Source organism: Ranitomeya imitator, chromosome 6, assembly GCF_032444005.1.
Source record: "Ranitomeya imitator isolate aRanImi1 chromosome 6, aRanImi1.pri, whole genome shotgun sequence".
NCBI classification, from domain to species: Eukaryota; Metazoa; Chordata; class Amphibia; order Anura; family Dendrobatidae; genus Ranitomeya; species Ranitomeya imitator.
In genome coordinates, this window is record NC_091287.1 from 78219512 (window position 1) to 78245080 (window position 25569).

The 25569-nt window shown below is 41.9% G+C and overlaps 1 protein-coding gene across 1 annotated transcript in view; it reads left to right on the forward strand.

The window, feature by feature from the left end:
* The window catches only part of RAPGEF5 (Rap guanine nucleotide exchange factor 5), a 350639-nt gene that overhangs the window by 314989 nt on the left and 10081 nt on the right, over positions 1 to 25569 (forward strand). The window contains exons 19-25 of the mRNA XM_069729804.1: positions 652 to 774; positions 2887 to 3065; positions 4419 to 4509; positions 7610 to 7660; positions 10689 to 10776; positions 11668 to 11732; positions 24133 to 24187. Of these exons, the coding sequence (XP_069585905.1) occupies positions 652 to 774; positions 2887 to 3065; positions 4419 to 4509; positions 7610 to 7660; positions 10689 to 10776; positions 11668 to 11732; positions 24133 to 24187 (652 nt within the window). The remainder of the gene's footprint in view (positions 1 to 651; positions 775 to 2886; positions 3066 to 4418; positions 4510 to 7609; positions 7661 to 10688; positions 10777 to 11667; positions 11733 to 24132; positions 24188 to 25569) is intronic.

The window sequence follows — 25569 nt, forward strand, 5'->3', positions numbered from 1 at the left end:
CAAAGGATCTGTTTTTTTGTTTTTTTTTCCCTTGTTTTTATCTTAGCTGTTTCCTTACTTAAATTGATAAGAGCTTTATTGCATATAGTAATTCATGTACATAGCGCCAACATATTTTGCAGCATTTTACAAAGCGGGATAGATGCTTTCGATAGGTGAGAAAACGCTGCCCGAGCTGACATGCTCTGCCATGTTCACATTCAGTCAGGTAAAAATAATCAAGCGAGGGCAGGAGATTTCTGAAATTTCTTAGTTTTTGCAAGATGTAGCTTCTTTTATTGCACAAAAAAATGCTGGATGTGAACATAGCCTTAGTCTCGGTAGCTGACATTACAGGATTCTCGGCCAGCGCTGCGCGAGTTAATTACCACATGCGCTGTATTTATTTTCATCATCCTATCTGCCTGGTCAGTTTCTTTATAATTGAATTTCCGCCCAGAGTGCTTTGTTCAATGAGTGTCAATTCATTACACTCCTGCGCTTTCAAGGCCTTTTCCTAAATTGACTGAATAATCTTGTAGAAGGTGAACAAGCATGAAAAAGTAAAGTGCACTCAGCCTGGATTGCTTTGCTAACAAACTCCTCTTTTAATCATGGTCTCGGAGTGAAATGTTTACACAGGATGTTTTTTTTTTATGGACTGTATTGCAGAACCCCTTTGCAGAAAATGAAGAGACACAGCACAGATCAGTTCGGATCCTGGGGATGAACACCTGGGATATCGCCTTGGAGCTGACTAGTTTTGACTGGAGTCTGTTCAATTCAATACATGAGGTAATTTCTCTCAGGAAGGCATTATAGAGAAAATTGCCCCAAAATGACAGAACTGGCCTCTTCAAACTTAAATGGCTTCCTCGATCATGAAATGTATCTGGCAATTTGCCTTGAATGGTGAGGCGCGGGTGTGAGTTCTCAGTGTACAACCAAGCACATATGAAATTGGTCATATAATTGTGTGTTCACTAATTAAAAAATATTGCCTTATCTGAAAGCTTTAGCAAAAAAAGTGCTGCATCCACGTCCAGATTACATTTAGTTCAGATAGTCTATGCTCCGAGGGATCGAAGCAGATCAGCATCTTGCTAAGGTTGTGCCCTGGCATGTGAAGTATATAAGAAAAAAATAAAATAATGTATATATATATATATATATATATATATATATATATATATATATATATGTATGTGTGCAACAATTCGTAATTTATTATCCTAGATCAACTAGACTCTGAAGATGGGGGATTTTTACTTTCAATACAGTAAAAAAAACAAATAAAAATGACCAGTTCTTCCAAACAGAATAAAACAAATGAGAGCAGGTGCCAGCTTATAGCTGCATACTATACAAACAAAAGAATACAGCAGCCTGTAAGCACTAAGATGTATGCAAGCATTGAATACATAAAATGTGGGCTACATTACTGCTGTACATGTACGGTACCTCTATAATGTGGGCACTTAGTGCTAAAATTGGCCAATTCATGAGAGCATTCCCCCCAACTGCTTAAGTCTAGGGTCAAAAGACCGGTTTTCTCTCATTTGAGAAAATCGGTCCTATCGTGCTAATCACACTCTGTTCAGAGTTTGATCAGAGTGTGATCCGATTTTCTCGGATGTGAAGGATTAAAAATAAATAAATGAAAAACCTCTCCATCTTCTCCATTCAGTGTGTTTGTAAAAATCGGACCGCACTCAGATGTCATCCAGGTGCGTTCCAATGTTTTCCACGGACCCATGGACATAGATGGCCGAGTGCCTTTCAATTATCAGAGGCAACTTGTGCATGCTACAATTTTGTTTTCCTTCGACGTGCACAGCCCCATTATAATAGCATGGGGACGAGTGCTACCCATCAAAACAATGAATAGCGCTCATCTGATTATTTTAGAATTGTGTGCACAAGCCCTAAAACTGTTTGTTGTGTAGTTAAAGGGATAAGTGTCATCCTTTGAATGATTGATAATTAGAATGAGGTCAGAGATGGCCATGGTCTAACATGTTTTCTCTATATGTTCCACTTGACTTTGTCAATTAAACTAAATTAATATTTGTCTCTAAAGGTACCGTCACACATAACGATTTCTTTAACGATATCGTTGCTTTTTGTGATGTAGCAACGATATCGTTAACGAAATCGTTATGTGTGACAGCGACCAACGATCAGGCCCCTGCTGGTAGGTCGCGGGGAGTGATCAGGACCTTTTTTTTGGTCACTGATCACCCTCTGTCATCGCTGAATTGGCATGTGTGATGCCGATCCAGCGATGTGCTCACTTGTAACCAGGGTAAATATCGGGTTACTAAGCGCAGGGCCGCGCTTAGTAACCCGATATTTACCCTGGTTACCATTGTAAATGTAAAAAAAAAAAAAAAAAAACAGTACATACTCACATTCCGGTGTCTGTCATGTCCCTCGCCGTCAGCTTCCCGCACTGACTGTGAGCGCCGGCCGTAAAGCAGAGCACAGCGGTGACGTCACCGCTGTGCTCTGCTTTACGGCCGGCCCTCACAGTCAGTGCGGGAAGCTGACGGCGGGGGACGTGACAGACACCGGAATGTGAGTATGTAATGTTTTTTTTTTTTTTAAATTTACAATGGTAACCAGGGTAAACATCGGGTTACTAAGCGCGGCCCTGCGCTTAGTAACCCGATTTTTACCCTGGTTACCCGGGGACTTCGGCATCGTTGGTCGCTGGAGAGCTGTCTGTGTGACAGCTCCCCAGCGACCACACAACGACTTAGCAACGATCATGGCCAGGTCGTGTCGCTGGTCGTGATCGTTGGTAAAACGCTAAGTGTAACGGTACCTTAAAGTGTAGATGTTTATGAGCCTCTTGGATCCAATAAGTCAAAAATTAACCAATTGTAAAACGTTATTGTTTTGCAGCAAGAGCTGATTTACTTCACCTTTAGCAGACAGGGAAAGGGGGAGAACACCCTAAACCTGAGTCTTCTACTTCAAAGATGTAATGAAGTTCAGCTCTGGGTGGCCACAGAGATCCTTCTTTGCAGCCAGCTCGGGAAACGGGTGCAGCTTGTGAAAAAGTTCATCAAGATCGCTGCTCAGTAAGTAAAAGTACTTTTAATTATTTTGATGTGACTTTTTTTCGTCCTTTTTTGAGTTTCCAAAGGGGGTCCCTGTACCGAGTGTGAAAGAATCTGCTTAATATGGGCAACTCATCAACCATTAAATCGTCACTAAAATGGCCTATATGGAGGTTGTTTCAGAGAGTATATTGCTATGTTTGCTGCCAAAGGATTTATTCTCAAAATATTTTTAAAGGAAGGTATTTTTTCCTAGAATGAGTGCCACTTCTGTCCATGGGCTGTGTCTGGTGTTGCATTTTAGGCCTCATTCAGATAACAGTGTTTCATGTATGTACATGTTCAATCCATGTTTGTCATGGCTGTATCATGTACACATGAGACTGGGCATATGTGTGGGTTTTTTTGTATTGCAAACCTCTTGTCCGCCAAAAAAAATAGATACCGTATATCTGATTTTGATCCAGAATGCAGATCAAAATTCCCCTTTCGAATCAATACGTTTGTGAAAAAAAATTGGCAACACACTGATTCCCTGTGTGTCATTCAAGTGCTGTCCTTTACTATTCAATGGATAGGTGAAGCTTAGAAATTAAAAAAAAAAATGTCATATGAGAAAAACAGGTGCCATAGTGAAGATAGAAACAGACCAAAAATGAAGAAAAACGGGATTTAAAAAAGTCTGTTTTTTTTTTCCCGTTCACACAGAAAAAATAGACGTCTGAATGGGACTTTAGTCCTCTTGCCTGGAATAGCGGTGGACTGTATTACCAGACAGCCCATGGATAAGATAGAACTGTCTCTGGAAATAAGTAGGACAGGATTTTGCAGAGAGACACCCAAAGGTCTAATTCCCGGGAGCCAGAGGCAGTTTTGAATATGTATTCCATGATGTAAAATATAGTGCTCCACTCATCTCCTGTGTCATTTATGAGTCAGCAAGTGTGCGCAGGATTGCCTCTATCTATTTATAATAGGAAGGTTTAACCAGGTTGAAGCGGACTCCCTGATGATTTACTGTTCCAGGCCTCCATCCCACAACCTCAAGTCCCATCCGTCAGTAATAATTTATCATCTTTTCCATTACAGTCTACACAGAAATGCAATGCATTATTCTGGTTAAGGCTTCCAGACACTCACAACATCTAACCAAAGATTGCATTATAGGAACTGTAAATCAAGTACTATACTCAATACATGTCCCGACAATCACAGGCAAAACAAAGACCTAGTCCGCTGTTCTGGTACTTGAGTGCTACGTTAATGATGTATTAACTGGGTAAACTATGAACATATCCTCATGTAGATGTGCAGTAAATGTCAATGTGGACGCGAAAGAAAAATACATGATAATATATTTATTTTGTCTCGCAGCTGCAAAGCTCAGAGGAATTTGAATTCTTTCTTCGCCATCATAATGGGGCTGAATACGGCATCAGTCTGTCGTCTCTCTCAGACCTGGGAGGTAAAATCCATAATGTATTACTAGGTTGAACACCGATTTTCTGAATATATGTGTTGATATTTACAAAGGAAACCGTTTGTCTTTAGTACAAATAGATGAGAGGCGATCCATTACTTGTGCTTCGAAGTTAGAAGCCTGTCTATAGATTGGTGTCTAATAATTAAGCATAGTAGTTCAGTGATCAATATTTGCTGATAAGCACGTTTTTATGGCCGGCTATAAAGAGGAATTCTGTGATTGATACTAATTTCAGTGGAGTCCACTCATATATCATTGCACTTTATTTAGGTATGGATTATTGGTCTGAATTTCAGGTCTTCAGTCCACTCCTTGTGCATACTGATGGTAAATGGAAGTGTACATTTCTTTTTTTTCTTAATATAACCGTTTCAGTGGATATAAAAAGTCTACTTACCCCAGTTAAAAAGTCAAGTTTTCATCCTGTAAAGAAAATCATAATGAGAAGAATTTCAGAATTTCTTTCACCTTTAATGTCACCTATAATCTGTAAAATTGAGTTTCAAAATAAAACTTTTTTTGGAGGAAAAAAAAAGTACTAAAATAATGTGGTTGTATAAATATATACACCCTTAAACTAATCCTTGCAGTAGCTCCAAATATGTCAGATTGTGAGGGCATCTCCGGTGTACAGAACCCTCTGCTGCGGAAAATTCTGCACAGAAATGCTGCTGTTTATTTTCCGCAGCATGTCAATTCTTTGTGCGGATTGCACAACGTTTTACACCTGTTCCATAATTGGAATCCGCAGATGAAAAATGCAGGCGAAATCCGCATACAAACTGCACAAAATCCCACAACGTGTGCACATACCCTAAATCTTTTCTGGCAAAGCCATTCTTTTGTTGATTTGGAGGTATGCTTGAGGTTATTGTCATGCTGAAATTCTTCATTTTCAGCTTTTTAGCAGAGTCCTGAAAGTTTTGCTACAAAATTAACTGATATTTAGAACTCATCGTCAGACCCTCCCAAATTCCAGCTGTCAAAAAACAGCCCAAAAGCATAATGCTGCCTCCACCGTGTTTCACTATGGTTACGGCGTTCTTTTGGTGATATGCAGTGTTGACTTTACGCTAAACATATATATTTTTTTTTTTTTAAATTATGGCAAAAAAGTTCAACCTTGGTCTCATCAGACCATAACACATTTTCCCATATCCTTTTGACTAATTTGATGTAAGGTTTTGACAAAACAGACGGACTTGGATGTTTGTCTTAGTAAGAAAAGACTTCTGTCTTGCCCACCCTATCCCACAAGCCTTACATATGAAGGATATGGGAGATTGTTGTCACATGTTCTACGCAATCAGTACATAGCATAAATTCCTGCAGCTCCTTTAATATTGTTTTAGGTCTCTTCATAGCCAATTTTCATCTTGTCTTTTTTTTTTTTTTTTTTATCAATTTTTTCAGTGGCATAAAATTCTTAGTGACACCATTTCTTGAGCCAAATTTAAGCCACTTCCTGATGATCATCTTCACAGTGTTCCATGGTATAGTTAAAGACTTGGAAATTTTTGTACCCTTTTCCTGACTGATAACCTTTAACAATAAGATCCCTATCCTCCTAGAACAGCTAAACTTTATATGGGGTCAATCAGAATCACTATAAATGATGGCAGCCATGTGCTGACTACTATTTAACATAAGTTTAAATGCTATTGGCCAGTTGTGAACACAACAACATCCCCAATTATAAAAGGGTGTTCACACTTACGAACCATATTATTTTAGTTTTATTTTCCTCTTCAAAATTATTTCAGTTTGTTTAACAATGGATTTTTACAGATTATGCGTAACATTAAAGGTGGAAATTCCTCTTCTTTGTATAATTTTTCACATGTTTAAAACTGATAATTTTAACAGGGGTGTGTATAATTTTTATCAAGTAACAATAAGTCATATACCGTAGATAACTTTTTGTTTTACTTTTTTTTGTTCTTTTTCATATCTTAAAGCGAACCTGTCGGCAGGATTTTGCTAAGTGAACTAAAGTCATTGTCATGTTGCCGCAATTATACTGATTAAAATTATACCTGGGGTGAAGAAATTCATCTAATAGTTCTTGTGTAATTAGTGTTAGAAGTTTTCAGTTAATGAGATGCCTGTGTTCCTGTGCGGGACTGTAGGCTGAGTCTTATCTTCCTGCTCTAAGCCAGAGAAACCAAGGAAAGACCTGACCACAGGCCGCCCCAAAACACAAACAGTCTGTCTCTACGATGAGGAACATGTTTGTGCTTCGGGGCGGCCTGTGGTCCAATCTTTCCTTGGTTTCTCTGGCTTAGAGCAGGAAGATAAGACTTTGCCTACAGTCCCACCCTGGAACACGGGCATCTCATTAACTGAAAACTTCTAACACTTTTAGAAGAAACACAAGATGGATTTCTTCATCCCAGGTATTAATTTAAACAGTGTAGCAACGAAAACCTTACAATGCCTGTAGTTTACTTAGCAAAATCCTGCTGACAGGTTTGCTTTAAATATTTTTATACTCATACTGTAACTGTTGTCGAAATAGTGTGTTGTGAGTCATAATAACCTACGAAACACCATTTCAATAACTGACAAAAATAAGAAAAAAGGCAGGAAAAAAGAGATGTAGGGGATGAACTTCCCAAGAGCAGCATGGTGACCTGATTCAGAAGTGGGTACATCTGGCTTAGTGCCCAGTGGAGACGTTTATGTCAGCAAAGGGGACAAAACTTCCCGTAATTTGTATTCAGAATAGTCATTTAACAATATGCCTATAGTTATGCCTTATGTTTATAAGTAATCATAAAACCTGTTGACAGAATACTCTAATACTTTGCCATTTGCCAAGTTTTACCTCCTCCACCTCTTTCCCGATGCATATACTGTATCCAGTGCTGCACTTTTCGGTTATCTGTGGAGTAACTCCATCAGATTATGCACACTTTTTATATATTCATGGCCACAAAATTAACTTTTAAGCTGTTACAAACTGGAAGAGCAGATACTTGACATTCATGGCATAAAATCTATTCAGAGGCTTCAAAGGCAAACTTTTTGTGTTCTTGTGCTTTGGGGTAATATTATATATTCTCTTTCTTTTCGTTCCAAGAAAATCCCAGGAAAGTTAAAAAAACTCTTCTCTGAACTTGAAAGCCTGACGGTGAGTTTTTTACCACATATATTCTACGAGTGGATATCTAATATTAATTTAACGAAGCCGAGGCAGAAATGTTATGCTATTTATACAATACTAGTCATACAAAATAGAGGCCACGTCATTAGATCTGAGAGGGGAAAATGTCCTCGATATGTTTATTGGAGCACAATACTGGTTTTAGAGGGACAAAAAAATGATTTAAAGTTGACCTGTCAACTAATGCTGCCTTAAGAAAAGGCACAATAGCCACAAGTCTGTTCTACAGTAGGAGACAAAATGGCACTAAAAGAAAAAGTTATTGCGCAAGGATCATTGAAAGAAGGCATCGGACTCGTAAAATGTGTCAAGCAAATTAATTCAGTTTTTCTAATGGCAAAGCATATTTGTGCTATTTTGGTGACTAGTTATACTATACAGTCTTAAATAGGACAGCATATTAATTTGATAGATTCGTTTTTAATGAAGCCCTGTCGGTAGAGTATTGCTTTGAAGCATTTTTTCTGCAAGTGACCCATTTATTCAGAAACCAGAACTTTTTTCTTTCGTCTAGAACTGTCCTGAAAAAATCTTGGCCATTTCTAATACTCTGCTCCAAACATTAGCAGCTGGCAATAAACAGCTGTAGGACCCTGACAGCATTGAATCTGAAAAAATACAAACATTGTCAAATTCTACACTTTTACCTTCCTCCTCTCATAGGAAAATCATCACCGCCTCTAAGGGCACATTAGCATAGCCTGGTAATTGTGCAGAAGAGAGTCACTCTGACAAACGCAGTAGTCTACAGCACCCCCAAAAATACACACATACATATATACAGTGGGTTCGGAAAGTATTCAAAGCCCTTTAAATTTTTCACTCTTTGTTTCATTGCAGCCATTTGGTAAATTCAAAAAAGTTAATTTTTTCTCATTAATGTACACTCTGTATCCCATCTTGACTGAAGAAAAACAGAAATGTAGACATTTTTGCAAATTAATTAAAAAAGAAAAACTGAAATATCACATGGTCACAAGTATTCAGACCCTTTGCTCAGACACTCATATTTAAGTCACATTCTGTCCATTTTCTTGTGATCCTCCTTGAGATGGCTCTATTCCTTCATTGAAGTCCAGCTGTGTTTAATTAAACTGATAGGACTTGATTTGGAAAGGCACACACCTGTCTATATAAGACCTCACGGCTCACAGTGCATGTCAGACCAAATGAGAATCATGAGGTCAAAGGAACTGGCCAAGGAGCTCAGAGACAGAATTGTGGCAAGTCACAGATCTGACCAAGGTTACAACAGAATTTCTGCAGTACTCAAGGTTCCTAAGAGCACAGTGGCCTCCATAATCCTTAAATGGAAGAAGTTTGAGACCACCAGAAGACTTCCTAGACCTGGCCATCCAGCCAAACTGAGCAATTGTGGGAGAAGAGCCTTGGTGAGAGAGGTGAAGAAGAACCCCAAGATCACTGTGGCCGAGCTCCAGAGATGCAGTAAGGAGATGGGAGCCCTCTACCAGTCGGGCCTTTATGGCAGAGTGGCCCAACGGAAGCCTCTCCTCAGTGCAAGACATATAAAAGCCCACATAGAGTTTGCTAAAAAACACATGAAGGGCTCCCAGACTATGAGAGATAAGATTCTCTACAATAATAAATAATAATAATAATAATAATAATAATAAATAATTCTCTGGTCTGATGAGACAAAGATAGACCTTTTTGGTGATAATTCTAAGTTGTATGTGTGGCGAAATCCAGGCACTGCTCATCACCTGCCCAATACAATCCTGAAACATGGTGGTGGCAGCATCATGCTATGGGGGTGTTTTTCAGGTGCAGGGACAGGACGACGGGTTGTCATTGAAGGAAACATGAATGCGGCCAAGTACAGAGATATCCTGGATGAAAACCTCTTCCAGAGTTCTGTGGACCTCAGACTTGGCCGAAGGTTCACATTCCAACAAGACAATGACCCTAAGCACACAGCTAAAATAACAAAGGAGTGTCTTCAGAACAACTCTGTGACCATTCTTGACTGGCCCAGCCAGAGCCCTGACCTAAACCCAATTGAGCATCTCTGGAGAAACCTGAAAATGATTGTTCTCCATTCAACCTGACGGAACTGGAGAGGATCTGCAAGGAAGAATCGCAGAGGATCCCCAAATCCAGGTGTGAAAAACTTGTTGCATCATTCCCAAGAAGACTCATGGCTGTACTAGCTCAAAAGGTGCTTCTACTCAATACTGAGCAAAGGGTCTGAATACTTGTATTCATGTGAAATTTCAGTTTGTTTGTTTTTTTAATAAATTTGCAAAAATTACTACATTTCTGTTTTTTTTCAGTCAAGATGGGGTGCAGAGTATATGAAAATGAATTTTTTTGAATTTACCAAATGGCTGCAATGAAACAAAGAGTGAAAAATGTAAAGGGGTCTAAATACTTTCCCTACCCACTGTATGTACACAAGATAAATCCTACAAAGAGCTAGCATAAACTACTGTACTGATATATAGATAGGAGTAGGTGTTCAGTGCAAATGACATGAAAGCGCATATAGAAAAAAATGCTCCAAAGAACCAAAGTGTCAAAATATAAAAAATATTATTCAATAATTAGTACATAAAAATAAAACTAGGGTGATGACTGCACGTGTTGGCGTTACATGCGCCAATGACGAGCGATGTAACATTTAATTGTACTGTCACACCTCCACTCATTCGCTTTCTGTGATTATTTAAGACTAGTGTATTAGTGTGATGCCACCCCCCAGCCGAAACGCGCTTTGGGGTTGTGGCACCGCAAGATTCAGGTAATTTACTATGTTTTCTACATTCATGTCCCTAGCAGGACTATTATTTATATGCTGACATTGTGATGCATTATCGGGATATTCGTGTGTGGCTGCTCCCTGTCTATATACTTACTTTTAGTCAACCACTTTACTAAAGATGGGACTACTCAGCCACCTTCTGACTTCCTGAGTTATATCTCACTACTATCTACAAACTCTAAACATTGACTTTTGGCTCTTTGCAATTTATAGGACCCCTCTCTAAATCATAAAGCTTACAGAGATGCATTCAAGAAAATGAAGCCCCCAAAAATTCCATTTATGCCTTTACTTTTAAAAGGTGAGCAAATTGATTGTTACTAATTAAAGTTATTAATTGTGTATTACGTAACTACAATACATAGTGACCACGGACATGAAGGAGAGTTCCTCTGAGCTGATATCGCCATGTAGTTCAGCCCTAATGTGTCAGCGCACCCAGAGGAATACAAGCACGATATTAAATCGCACGTTATCCCATGATCAATAATACTTTCTTATGATTCTCATTTCGTGCTCATGCATAGTTTAAATTCATGCTTGATATTTTGTAAAAATGTGTATAATTGTGGCAGCCATGTATATCATTTGTGGTTCAATTATTCCACCATCTTCACTACAAAGATGACAGCTGTACCCATGCTGGTTTAAATGCAAATTGCATTCTGGCTTCTGCAGCTTTGAAGCTTTACTGGAGCTCATAAGGATCCCTCGTAATTAAAATTTAAAGGAAAATTTTGCTCATGTGAATTTTCCGCTATTTATAAATGTTAAATACCTAATTTTCCTCTGACTCCTCTGCCTCCACTGAAGAATGATAAGTAGATTAGCAGTTATTAATATAAATTGTTTGTGTGCGTAATATTCAGCAGGCGTTTATATATAGTTAATATACACCAAGCAGAATAACTTCCACTATCACTGCATTGGCTGTATATTTGTCCAGTTGGATCTATGCTGCTGATTGTCTGTGCCATAAAAATAACAAGGGAATCTACATAGTAAGCATTTCCCTGCTAATTAACATCCATATATTCCCTCTGGAAGGAAGAACACAATTTAGGAATCAGTACTGTGCAAAAATAGATTTACCGGAAAAAGCCCTCGATATAAGTGATGGCCAATAAAACGTTTATACGTATATTCCTGTGTATTGGTCTGGTACAAACAACTCTCTTTTCATTACTTTTAGATGTTACATTTATTCACGAAGGGAACAAAACCTTCTTGGACAACCTTGTCAACTTTGAAAAGCTGGTAAGTTACCTATACTATGTATACATGTGTAAAAATATAGATATATTGCCATACATGATGGATGGATAACTATAATTACTTATAGGAATAAAATAATTACTTGTATATTTATAATTTGGAATTTTACAATCTATACAACATAGTAATTTGTAATGCCAGAATGCATCTAAAAAGACAGATGAAGAATCTTTACAAAGCGTCTTTGTTTAAAAAAGAAAAAAAAACTGTCTTTTTCTGTATAGATCAATTTGCTATTTATTGGTCTGATCCTGCAATCATTTCCCCCTACATATATCCCCTACTTTGTGCTAGCATATACTGGGAAAGTTACAATAAGGGGACAGATGGAAGTGTATGACTGCAGGATCTGACTACATAGGGGCCTCTTTGTTGTCTGTCACCATGGAGACATAGGAGCTGTACAGACAAATTGGTAGATTATATTTTTCCAGTTCTTTAATATTGATGCTATGCCCTTGGTACTCTCGGCACCCTCAGCGATCAGCTATTTAAAGGGTCCGTTTCACTGTTTACCAGACACAGCTCTGCACTTTTAATGATGGCTATGCCCAGTATTACAACTTTATCTTATACAAGTAAACATGGCTGAGCTTTAATACCAAGTACAGCTAGTAAATATATGCGGGGCGCCGCTATCATGAGGCAAGTTGAGCCCTTTGCTTCAGGCAGCAGTCCTCACTGAAAGACAGGGGCGGCAGTACGGCAGTCAGAACACGTGGTACCGACTCTTCATACTCCCTGACATTTGCTGAGTGTCACTAGTGCGGTGCGCACGTCCCTGCTCACAACCCACAACCTATTGGCTGCTCTGCACACAGGACCTGTGATGAGGTCACAGGAGGGGAGGAGTCAGGGGTCACATGATCGGGACCTCCATGGATTGCAGGACTCTGCTGTGCTGGTTGCCATGGTAAGCTGCCTTATGTGTGGGGTCAGGAGGGGTTTACAGTGTGGATATAGCAGAGCCGTGTGTGTACGAGGTGTACAGAGCAGAGTTGAATGTGTACGAGGTGTATGGAGCGGAGCCGTGTGTATGAGGTGTATGGAGCGGAGCCGTGTGTTTGAGGTGTATGGAGCGGAGCTGAATGTGTATGAGGTGTATGGAGCGGAGCTGAATATGTATGAGGTGTATGGAGCGGAGCTGAATGTGTATGAGGTGTATGGAGCGGAGCTGAATGTGTATGAGGTGTATGGAGCGGAGCTGAATGTGTATGAGGTGTATGGAGCGGAGCTGACTGTGTACGAGGTGTTCAGAGCGGAGCCGTGTGTGTATGATGAGTACGGAGCAGAGCAGTGTGTATATTAGGTGTACGGTGCGGAGCCGCGTGTGGATGAGGTGTACGGAGCAGAGCCGCGTGTGGATGAGGTGTACGGAGCGGAGCCGTGTGTGTATGAGGTGAGCGGAGCCATGTGTGTATATGAGGTGTACGGAGCAGAGCCGCGTGTGTATGAGATGTATGGAGCGGAGCAGTGTGCAAGGTGTACGGAGCGCAGCCGCGTGTGTAGGAGTAGCTATGTGTGGCCATTATACAGTATTGAGCACTGTTTGTGGCCATTATACAGTATGGAGCATCATGTGTGGCCATTGTACAGTATGGAGCATCATGTGGGGCCATTATACAGTATGGAGCACTGTGTGGCCATTATACAGTATGGAGCATCATGTGGGGCTATTATACAGTATGGAGCATCATGTGTGGCCATTATACAGTATGGAGCATCATGTGGGGCCATTATACAGTATGGAGCACTGTGTGGCCATTATACAGTATGGAGCATCATGTGTGGCCAATATACAGTGTGGCGCATCATGTGTGGCCATTATACAGTATGGAGCATCATGTGGGGCCATTATACAGTATGGAGCATCATGTGGGGAAATTATAGAGTATGGAGCATCATGTGTGGCCATTATACAATATGGAGCATCATGTATGGGCAATATACAATATGGAGCACTGTGTGTGGCCATTATACAGTATGGCGCATCATGTGTGGCCATTATACAGTATGGAGCATCATGTGTGCCCATTATACAGTATGGAGCATCGTGTGTGGCCATTATACAGTATGGCGCATCATGTGTGGCCATTATACAGTATGGAGCATCATGTTTGGCCATTATACAGTATGGAGCATCATGTGGGGCCATTATACAGTATGGCGAATCATGTGGGACCATTAAAGAGTATGGAGCATCATGTGGGGCCATTATACAGTATGGATGCGGCCATTATACAGTATGGAGCATCATGTGCGGCCATTATACAGTATGGAGCATCATGTGTGGCCATTATACAGTATGGAGCATCATGTGTGGCCATTATACAGTATGGAGCATCATGTGCGGCCATTATACAGTATGGAGCATCATGTGCGGCCATTATACAGTATGGAGCATCATGTGTGGCCATTATACAGTGTGGAGCATCATGTGTGGCCATTATACAGTATGCAGCATCATGTGTGGCCATTATACTGTATTGAGCAATATATGGGGCTCATTATTCTGTATGGAGTACTGTGGTGCCCAGAATACTGTATAGAGGACTATACTGTTATTTTTGACCTATTGTAGAAAGTACAATAGTTATCACTCATGTAATGTATGGGGGGGACTGTATATGAGATGGGAGCCCTATAGGGGGGGGCTGTACTGTATATGTGTTTTGGGGGGCGCCGTTTTGAAGTTCGCCTCAGGCAGCAGTGTGGCTAGGTTCACCCCTGAATATATGAGGCAATGTGGAGAATCAAGGGGAGATTGTGCTCACTGGAACGCTATGGTCCCCTCCTATTAAAACTGCTAACTGATGGGGGGAGTCCCAAATGTCAGCACCTCTAATAGACCATTGTTTTTTTTCTCCAGTGTTTTTTTTAAACAACATCCCTTTAAGACATTTTGCAATGTTGCTTTATTTTGGTTGCAGTGATAGACTTGCTCCGTAATCTCACTATACCTTATACCAGAATTTCTTGCATTATAAAGTCTCTTTACGAAGGTTATTGTACAGACTGACCAAATGTATACTGTACTTTGACAGCAGGCAGATTTCTGGACAAGGAATACTAAAGTTGTTTTAATTAAATGTAATCGAGTACACTTTTCCGTAAAGGTGAATAGGTGGCAGAATTCTTGCGTGGTTGGTTGGGTTGCTAAGTCATCTATTTAATACCAGATCACATGAAATATTCTTCCTGCGTGACTGAGGGGCAGGATGTCTTTATGCTGTTACTGCAAATATCCATTCCAGCCCTGTAGCCTGGGGGTTTTATACTTTTGCTTAACAAGGGAGGTCCTAGAAATTTGTCAGTGTCTTAAAACTATTTAGACTTTTAAGCCCTTAAGGTTCTTCAGTGTGTCAGACGCGTCTTATGAGTGTTTCCTGATACGTAGAATAAAAAACATGTGTGGAACGTGTACGTACTGTATGAAAAATGGCCATATTTGTACATAGCAGTACAGCTTAACACAATGCAAATAGTCTCTTGAGTTGTAAATATAGAAATGTACAATATTTTTCTCTGAACACAGAATTACATATCCATATTAATATGAATGATGGTACATGACCCCATCTGGTCCATCTGGTATATATACGTACGCTACTCACCTGGTAGCAGTGTTTTTTCAGGAGCCATGACAGCACAACGAGAGAGGGGATCCGCCCTTCAGGGACAGGAAACCTACAGACATAAAAAGGGCGGCACCTCTCTCCCACGTCAGTTGTTTCCAGAGCATGAGAGGACCACCTTGGTTAATAACACAGATGCAGTATATACATGAATACTTTTTATTATGCAAGTGAACATAAACTTTAACTCAAGATTAACAGGGTGTTGCATCATCCAAAAATATAGGGTAGGGAATCTAAGGGTGCTGTCATGGCTCCTGAAAAAACACTGCTACCAGGTGAGTAGCGTACGTATTTATTCAGTCGCCATGACAGCACAACGAGAGACTTTCAGAGACGAAAGATTTAGGGGGGGATAATAGCTTCTAGCACTCTTCTCCCAAACGTAAGGTCTGAGGAACTACCCAGATCTAATCTGTAATGTCTAAGAAAGGTAGAAGGGGAAGACCATGTGGCCGCCTTACATATGTCTTCGATTGACACTTCTGACCTCTCCGCCCAGGAAGATGCCATGGCTCGCGTGGAGTGTGCCTTTATACCATCTGGAACTTCGTTGCCACCTGCGGTATAAGCGAGAGAGATTGCCTCCCTAATCCATCTGGCTAGAGTGTTTTTAGATACTCTAAGACCTTTCCTTACCCCTTGATAGGCTACAAATAAAGAGTTATCTTTTTTCCAGGAATCTGAAACTGTAATATATCTAAGGAGGCATCTCCTCACATCTAAGCAATGGAATTTACGTTCTTTATCGTTAGTAGGATTGGAGCAAAAGGAGGGAAGGACTACCTCCTGAACCCTGTGAAATTTAGACGCAACTTTAGGCAGATATAGGGGATCGGGTTTTAATATGACCCTATCCTCCCTAACTTGCATGTATGGTGGATGTCTGGAGAGTGCCTGCAGATCACTAACCCTCCTAGCAGATGTGAGAGCAACTAACAGGGCTGTTTTGATTGACAGGATCTTCACAGGAATAGTATCAATGGGCTCGAATGGGGCTTGCGTCAGGGCTGAGAGTACCAAATTCAGGTCCCATGGGACTAACCTTTGTTTAATAATTGGTCTAGACCTGGTGACTGCTTTAAAGAATCTAGCAATCCAGTGATTACTGGCTAAATTAAGATTATATAACGCTCCCAGCGCTGACACCTGAACTCTAAGAGTACTTGTGGCCAAGCCCATTTCCAGGCCTTTTTGTAAAAATTCAAGAACCTGGTTAATACATGGTTCTTGGTCAATTTGAGCCCCTGAAAAAAATAAAAATTTTCTCCATACTCTCACATAAATGCCCGTTGTAGATGGTTTTCTACTTTTAAGGAGAGTATTAACCAGATTCTGAGAGAATCCTTTCCCCCTCAGTAAGGACCTCTCAAGTTCCATGCCGCTAGGTGTAAGTTGGCTACTTGAGGATGGAGGATTGGTCCCTGGGAGAGCAGATCTGGTAGCTCTGGAAGAATCCATGGTTGGCAGACAGACATCTTTCTCAGCCAAGGAAACCAAGCCCTCTTGGGCCAAAATGGAGCTACCAAGATTACCCGGGCCTTGTCCTCCCGAATCTTCCTCAGGACTAGGGGAATTAGATTTAGAGGGGGAAAAGCATACGCGAGCCTGAAGTGCCAAGATATCAGCAGAGCGTCCACAGCGTATGGGTTGTCTTTTGGATTTAGGGAGCAGAATTGATGTAATTTTTTGTTCCCTCTGTTGGCAAAAAGGTCTATCTCCGGACAACCCCATAACTGGATGATCTGACTGAAAATGGCTGGATTTAACGACCACTCCCCCTGTCTGAGCATGTTGCGGCTTAGATAGTCGGCTTTGGTGTTGATACTTCCTTTTATATGAAGCGCCGTCAGGGAGAGAAGATGTACTTCGGCCACCTGAAAGATATGATTTGCGACCTCCATCAATGTACTGGATCGCGTGCCACCTTGACGATTAATGTAGGCCACAGTTACCCGATTGTCTGACAAAAGCCTGACGTGTCGACCCTGTAGGGGTACAAGGAATCTATTTAAGGCATGTTTTACTGCCAACAGTTCTTTCAAGTTGGAGGAAGAGTCCTGTTCAGACAGAGACCATAGTCCCTGAACCCAATCCTCCCCTAAGTGAGCCCCCCACCCTTTGGGGCTAGCGTCCGTAGTCAGCACCCTAGATATGTGATTTATCCAAGGGACCCCCCTGTGTAAATTCGAAGTGTGAGTCCACCAACCAAGCGAATGTACAGTCTCCGCAGAAAGTGTGAATTTACTGTCGAGGTGAGCATTTAGGCGACGGGAATTGTGTAACACGTCCCACTGTAAAGCCCTCGTGTGGAACTGTGCCCAGAGAACTGCCGGGATGCAGGACGTAAGAGAGCCCAAGATTGACATCGCACCCCTGACTGATACTAAGGGATTATTTATTGCCCTGGTGACCAAATGCTTAATCTTCGCAACTTTTGTGTCCGGCAGGCGACATTCCTGCTGACTAGAGTCTATAACATATCCCAGGAATTCTTGTACTTTTAGGGGCTGAAGGCGCGATTTTTTTATATTGATCATCCAGCCCAATTTGTGTAACGCATCCATAACTTTCTGTAGTTGGTCTGAGCAATGCGACTCAGAATGACCCACAATTAGCAAATCATCCAGGTACGGGACTATTAATATATCCTGTTCATGCAAGTGCGCCATAACCTCCACCATGATTTTTGTGAACACCCTGGGTGCAACTGCGACTCCGAACGGAAGTGCCTGATATTGAAAGTGTTCTACTGTGCCAGCTAGTGAGACCGCCACCCTAAGAAATCTCTGATGATCAATATGAATTGGTACATGGTAATAGGCGTCTTTGAGATCTAAGACAACCATAAAACAGTGGTGAAAGAGTAATTTTATTGCTGTCTTGACCGACTCCATTTTGAAGGAGGGTATGAACAGAAAATTATTCAGGCCTTTTAAATTAATAATGGTGCGATATGAACCATCAGGTTTTTTGACCAGGAACAGAGGGGAATAAAACCCCCTACCTTCCTCGCCTGCAGGGACTCTGACTAGAACATTCTTCTGTTGGAGCTCCCGGACCTCAGACTCTAGTGCCAACTGCTCTGTAGAGGAGGAACGAACAGGTGTTAACATAAATTTGTCCCGAGGAGTATGGTGGAAGTCTAAGGTTAGGCCTTTCTCCACAATGCCTAGAATCCATGAATTGTTTGTAATCTGCACCCAGGCTGGGTAGAAGGCCGAAAGCCTACCCCCCACCTGGTCCGCTAGTCATTGTGGTTTCTTAACCTCTCGTGAAGGATTAAACATAAATCCTCTACCCCTTCTTCTGCTGTTGTCATATCTAGTAGATTCTCTGTTGGAGTCTCTATATGGTCTTCTGCGGTTGGACCATCCTCTATTATAGTCCCGTCTGTAGAAGGGTCTTCCTAGGAAGGGAAAGCGTTTTTTACTATCCCCTGCTTTTTCCAATAGCTCGTCTAGGACTGGTCCGAACAAGTGAGCCCCTTCACAAGGAATGCTACATAATTTTGTTCTAGCTTGTAAGTCCCCTGGCCAGCATTTTATCCATAGTGCTCTCCTGGCTGCATTGGATAATGCTGAGGACCTGGCGGCCAACCTGACCGAATCTGCTGAAGCATCTGAGAGGAAGGCTGCGGCATCCTGGATTGTGGACATAGAGGACAATATTTCCGACCTAGGGACTTTATCTCTGAGCTGATCTTCGAGGTGACCCAACCAAACCATCAAGGATCGAGCGGTACAAGTGGCTGCAATGGCTGGCCTCAGAGACCCTGCTGAAGTCTCCCAAGCTCCCTTAAGGAAGATGTCGGCTTTCCTATCTAACGGGTCTTTCAAATTTCCCAAGTCGTCGAAGGGGAGAGACGACTTTTTGCATGCCTTAGCGACTGCCGCATCCAACTTCGGGACTTTATCCCATGAGGACGAAGCCGCTTCTTCAAAGGGATACCGTCTTTTAAAGGCTGGCGGAAGCGACCCCTTCCTTTCTGGTTTCTTCCATTCTTTTGAGATTAACGATTTGATCTTGTCAATCACTGGAAAGGCTCTTCGGGATTTTCACTCAATACCCCTGAACATAACATCCTGAATGGAACATTCCGATTGGGTATCTTCTATCCCCATTGTGCTGTTAACTGCTTTGACCAGATGGTTAACCCTTTCTAGGGACAAACAGGCTCGAGCAGACTCCTGATCCTCAGAGGAGGAAGTGGACGGAAGAGACCCTGAGCTCAGCTCACCCGAATCCGAATCTACCTCAGATAAAGGGGATGACCTTTTAGCTTCTGCCCCCCGAGATTTGGATCTCTCGGCACCTTTAATTTCCTGTCTCACCATCTCTCTTATTGTAGAGGTTAGATCAGGCGCCTCCTCCTCCAGTAAACGTTGAATACATATTTTACATAACTTCCTCAAATGTCCATCTGGAAGCGGCTCTGCACATTCGGCACACTGCCTATGTTTGGCTTTGGACAAACTTTTCCTCCCCTGATAGAGGAAAAAAGACAAGGGGAACACAACCATCACTAAGTGGACTTTCACGAAGCTCACTTACCCCGTCCAGTAATGAGTGGTACCGTAGATGGGGGATCCTTCGAAGCCGGCAAATCTTTACGGGCTGAGGATTTTGGTATAGAGATCCGTGCCTCCTTAGCTCCACCAGCGCGGCTACTGCCACTAGACCGACGCTGGGAGCTTCTACGAGGCTTATCTGACAGCTGCTGCGGCTCCTGCTGCTGCTGGCTGGTAGTTCCTTCTGGCGACTCCATTATGGAATGGGTGAGGAACTCTGATTATCCCAGCTTGCCGCATTAAATACCCCCAAGGTACCGCCCCCGGATGGGGGCCAGCAGGGAATCCCAGGTGGCCATTAAACCGTCTGCCGCTGTGCTGCGCTACCCCTCCCTGAAGCCCAGACTGATCCCGCAGCTGGGCGCCGCCATTAGCCGGAGATGACGCTACTGCGCATGCCCAGCCGCGTCATCCGGCCGCGCCGCCCGCCGCGTCATCCGGACACGCCCCCTTCAGGACGCGGCGGCGGCGCCAAGCCGACACGCGGACCAGGACGCCAGCAAACCCCCCGGACCAATGCCGCGTCCCCGCCCGGACCAGCGTGACTCCCGGGACCCTGAGTAGCCAAGCACCTCCATAGGTATGTGCGGTTGCCTGAGAAGCTAGCCTATCAGAGGCTGCTTCCTCCTGCTGTCACCTACACCGCACAGTGCCCCTGCCGTGTGGTGCTTCCTGCCCCCTGGACGGGCCGAGGTAGGGGACCCCCGCTACCTGTACCGGGCCGCCAGGAGTGGGGAGTCTTCTTACTTCGACCCTCTTGTCAGGGCCTGTCTGCAAGAGGTTCCGCTGTCAGGGACAGGAAACCAAACTGACGTGGGAGAGAGGTGCCGCCCTTTTTATGTCTGTAGGTTTCCTGTCCCTGAAGGGCGGATCCCCTCTCTCGTTGTGCTGTCATGGCGACTGAATAAAGAGGGTATATATACCTGGTATATAGAGGGTTTCTTAAGGAAAACCTGTCACCAGGTCAAAAGTTGGCAGGTATTCCTTTAATTTTATTCCCTGAGTATTCCGTTTTTTTGGTTGTTTTTTTGCTTTGTTTTTATTTAAATCCAGCATCCTGTCTTAGACAATTGGGCTTCATTACTTAGTCAAAGGGGCGGTGTTCAAACGATCCTCTAGGGCTGTGTCTTTAGTTCCCTGTGTATTAAATAAACAGGCCCCTTGTTAAAAAAACAAACAAACATAAGACTTAGTACTGAATAAAAAAGCCTATATCTCTGGAATGGTATGGTAGGATTTAAAAAAATACAAAACGAAAAAACGGAATACTCTGGAGCACCAGGTATGAAATAAGTGCAACGATGGGTCAGCTTTGCTTAAAAATTACCATCAGGTCAAAGACCTCCATAGTCACCCACTAGTGAAGTCCATAAGGACACAGGTTCTTGCCATGAAACAAACCTTTTAAATGGGGCTGGGTTTTAATACTACGTCCACCCCGTGGACATGAGTGCCACTGATTCTTTAAGAAGGCATCCATGTTTTTTCTATTCTCAGACAATCCCTCAAATGACAATTTTAACTGGTATTTTTGGATGTGACAATTAGTCTTAGGAATGTTTTGTGTTTGGTAATTAGAATAGAGAGAGAGGAGATTGAATGTGGCCTGTATTCAAATCCATGTATTGTTTTATTATCCTTATTAAATGTGTGCAGAGTCAGCAATCTGTCATGGAAGCTTTTACATATTTATAGACTTAGCTGCGGTGATTGGTGTTGGCCGTCCTGGATGCTCCGTCACAGCGGCGGATGGAATTCTAATACAAGGCTGGGTCTTTCATCGCACCCATAATCTCACAGCCCTTGGCACAAGGTTCATTTTGAAATGAAAAAAAAAAAAGCTTTCTTTTATTTCGATGTTTCTGGGTAGAGCACATTAGCGTATTTTTTAGCTGTGATTGTAGATCAGTTTGTTAAAATGTCTCTCAGTGCTGTCTAAGCCGCACGTTGCTGTGATGTGGCTCATTAGTTTGTCTGACCTCCCTTGTGTTTTCCATGGAAAAAATCCATCTTGTGTTGTTCTCCTTCTGGGCTCAGTGGAAGAGGCTGGTAGATTGATAATCAGGGAATCATTTCCTCCATGTGGCGCTTCCTATTGTTTTGGTTTTCAGAAGCAGTAAACAGACCACGTGCAAGGCATGTCTCCTGATCTCATCGGAGGGGACAAAAACACGTTGTCAACATGTTGTAAACTGCATCGACCCCAGAGGTCTCTGATTGTGTTCTGTTGTTATACATCGTGTCCATTGTTTGGATTCTGCTGTAGTAGCAGCTTTGTTGCAAAGCAGGAAAAACATTGACATTTGAGTGGTGTATACATATGATCTCAGGTCCAAATGTGGGCAAAACAAAAAAAAAAGTTCAACCTTCTGGAGAATTTTTGTTGGCATTGGCTGCACTATATTGTGTGTGTGTGATACAGTATTATTCACTCCTGCCCTCTGATCTCACTAAAAAATGTCCTCAAATAATGAGAGATAAAAATGAATACTATTCTTTTTAGTCTGTTATCTTGAGTTTGGAGAAAATGAAAGCTTATCTGTCATTATGTGTAGCTTTTCAGAATCAGTGGTCATGTATGTGTAAACGAGGTATGACACTTTTGCTGGCTATTATGAGTTCTGTCCAGTATTTACCAGTGTTCTCCTCCATCGCTAATTTTGAGTTGTTTCTGACCTAATAGCTGTTATTATGTCTTCCACATATCGTGCACACAGAGAGAAGCAGTAGCTTGGAATACATTATACGACAGTACTACGTTGTGCAGCTGTGAATCCAGCACCTAAATGAAATATATTTGCTGTAGGTCTCTCTATCTTTCACTGTGCTGAGTGCTCCTTACCCTCTGCTATCTCCATAGAGTATATGATGATGTGAAACCTGACTGTGCTGGCGGTTCGTCTTGCTTTGATCATGAGGGATTTCAGCTGGTGTCATTCTATGTTACTGGAAAAGTTATGGCTCTGGGAAGAAAGGCAACAACAACAAAAAGATTGTAGACTTAGTAACCCAGTGAGTGGTCCTACTAGTCATTGACCGCTATACCTGTATGTGCAGTCAGGATGAGCATAGTATAAGTTATTCAATTACTAGTTACATAGATTTCTGGGAACAGTTCAGTATATCAGTTTGGTAATCTCCTCGTGCTCTAATTAATAACATGCTGCCCCAAATTGGACACTATTTTCTACATGACTGGTTCCATTGAGTATTTAGGGACATGTCATAGTGCTGTACATGGCTTATCATGTTACATGGCATATCGACCACCTCTCCAGTGGGGGTCCCATCAGTTGAGCTGGTTACATGGAGAATCCTATCCCAAACCCTACAATTTGACAAGGTGTGAAGTATACATGAGAGTCCTGCAAACCTCACTATCGCTTCCTTACACAACATAGGCCTCTAGATGAAGGTCATTTTTAATATCTGATGAAGGACAAGATTGTGTTGCCTGTCCAACATGACAGGGTGGAATATGGAGAAATGGCAATAAATAGGCCAAAGGGATAGCAAATGGAGCAATACACTTCAGACATATCTGCGTGTTGGCAGCGAATTATCTGTTTCCAGCACATGGCGATTTAACCAGTGTAATCCCCATAGTTTTCCCAGTAACACCCTATACCGCGTGTTATGTACGTGATTCACATGGAGCACGGTGCGTCATACTCCAAGTATTGCTCCACGTCTACATCTGTGTGGTCCAGATAAAAAGTCACCAGGCTGTGCAAGAGCGAGGACAAGTAAATTCCTTATTAAAGGAGCCCTGCTGTCTGCGAACATGTCATTGTGCTTCTAGTGAGTGACGCCACGTCTGATCATTGAGATCTATAAACGATAGCGCTGCCCTGTCATAGTGGGAATGGTAGAAAGGATCCGCTAATCCGAAAATCTAAATCATGCTTGACTTCTGAGTTCTACAAAGAAAACTTAATTTGTTGAAAGATTGTAATAATTATGGTAATTTCTAAGCCAAGTATGTTACTTCTTAAATGACAGTGCTGTGCTAATCCCTCAAACAGAAAATCACATTTAGTTGAAGAACTTTGGAATAGACGGCAGGCGAGGGATTTATATTAAGTGTAAATCTGCATATTAATGGCCTGACTGATTTTGGTAAATTGTACTGACAGAACTTTTTGTCTCTCTTTTTTTTTTATTTTTTATTTACAGCACATGATAGCCGACACTGTGAGATCTCTGCGATATTGTCGGAATAACCAGTTTGGTAAGTGACGTCGATACAATATCAAAGCAAGCTGTACTAAGTAATGGCTTGGACTAGGATACATCACATTCGTGTTGTACATTTCGCATGTACTCCGGGAAAGGCTTTGTTCACATCTGTTAGATTTACATATTTCTGGTCTGTCTAGGGTCAGTAAAATGAAAATAACAGAAGTGCCTGATCCTAATGGTATTGACTTTAATGGGGCCTTATGGCTTTTTTTTACTGTAAGAAATAGAACAATATGTTATGTAATTTTTTTCAACATTTTTGACACAATCTGAAGCAAACCCTTCCAAACGAAACCCAGCATATAGATGTCTTTAGAGTTACCATAGCCAAATGAAGGCCATCTGGGTTACTGTATATAAATAGCTTCCTAAAATTCATGTACATGTTCACTTGTATCCACAAAAACCTCTTTGACATATTTTGTCAAATATACGGGCTATCACTAGCCTATTAGACACAAAGTCTACCCACTCGGAGCAACATATTGTAACAGGAGAAACACGAGCTATAGTAGGTAAATATCAAGTAAAAAATCTAAATTTTATTGGAAGTTCACATAGTTCATATTACACATATATGGTATTCAGAAAGACATTCATAAAGTGATACAAGTGCAGAGACAAAACCTCAGGGTAACCCAGAACCGCCAACCAACCTTAGTCATTAGATGCCTATTAGTTTGCTCTCTAAGGTGCATGTGCAAAGTGCTATGGCATTGGTAAGTGTGCCTACCAGAAAAGCCTGTATACAGGCATACTACCGCAGTCGGGCATTAAATAGTACATTAAAAGGTAGGCAACAACTCACCAAAGCGGCCAGATAGGGATGCGAAACGCGCGTCGGGGGGCTTTCTAACACACCCCACCTTGGATCCTCCAACCCCTACCAGTGGTGAGTTGTTGCCTACCTTTTATGTACTATTTAATGCCTGACTGCGGTAGTATGCCTGTATACAGGTTTTTACTGTAGCTCGTGTTTCTCCTGTTACAATATGTTCACTTGTATTATGCTTTTGAGTAATGAAAAGAACCCCCTAATTATAGCTTATTTTATAAAACTATACTCCAATATGGATCATTACTTATGAGGGGCTTCACATTTGTAGATATTTAAATTAAGTGGTTATCATGAATATGACCTTTCAATCCTTCCAAATCAAATCTCCTTCTTTGCACTGATGAGGGTCAAACAGCCCGAAACACGAGTCTGTAAATTGAGTTTCTGGTTTGGCTTCTTATCCTTAAGGTACCGTCACATTAAGCGACGCTGCAGCGATATAGACAACGATGCCGATCGCTGCAGCGTCGCTGTTTAGTCGTTGTGTGGTCGCTGGAGAGCTGTCACACAGACAGCTCTCCAGCGACCAACGA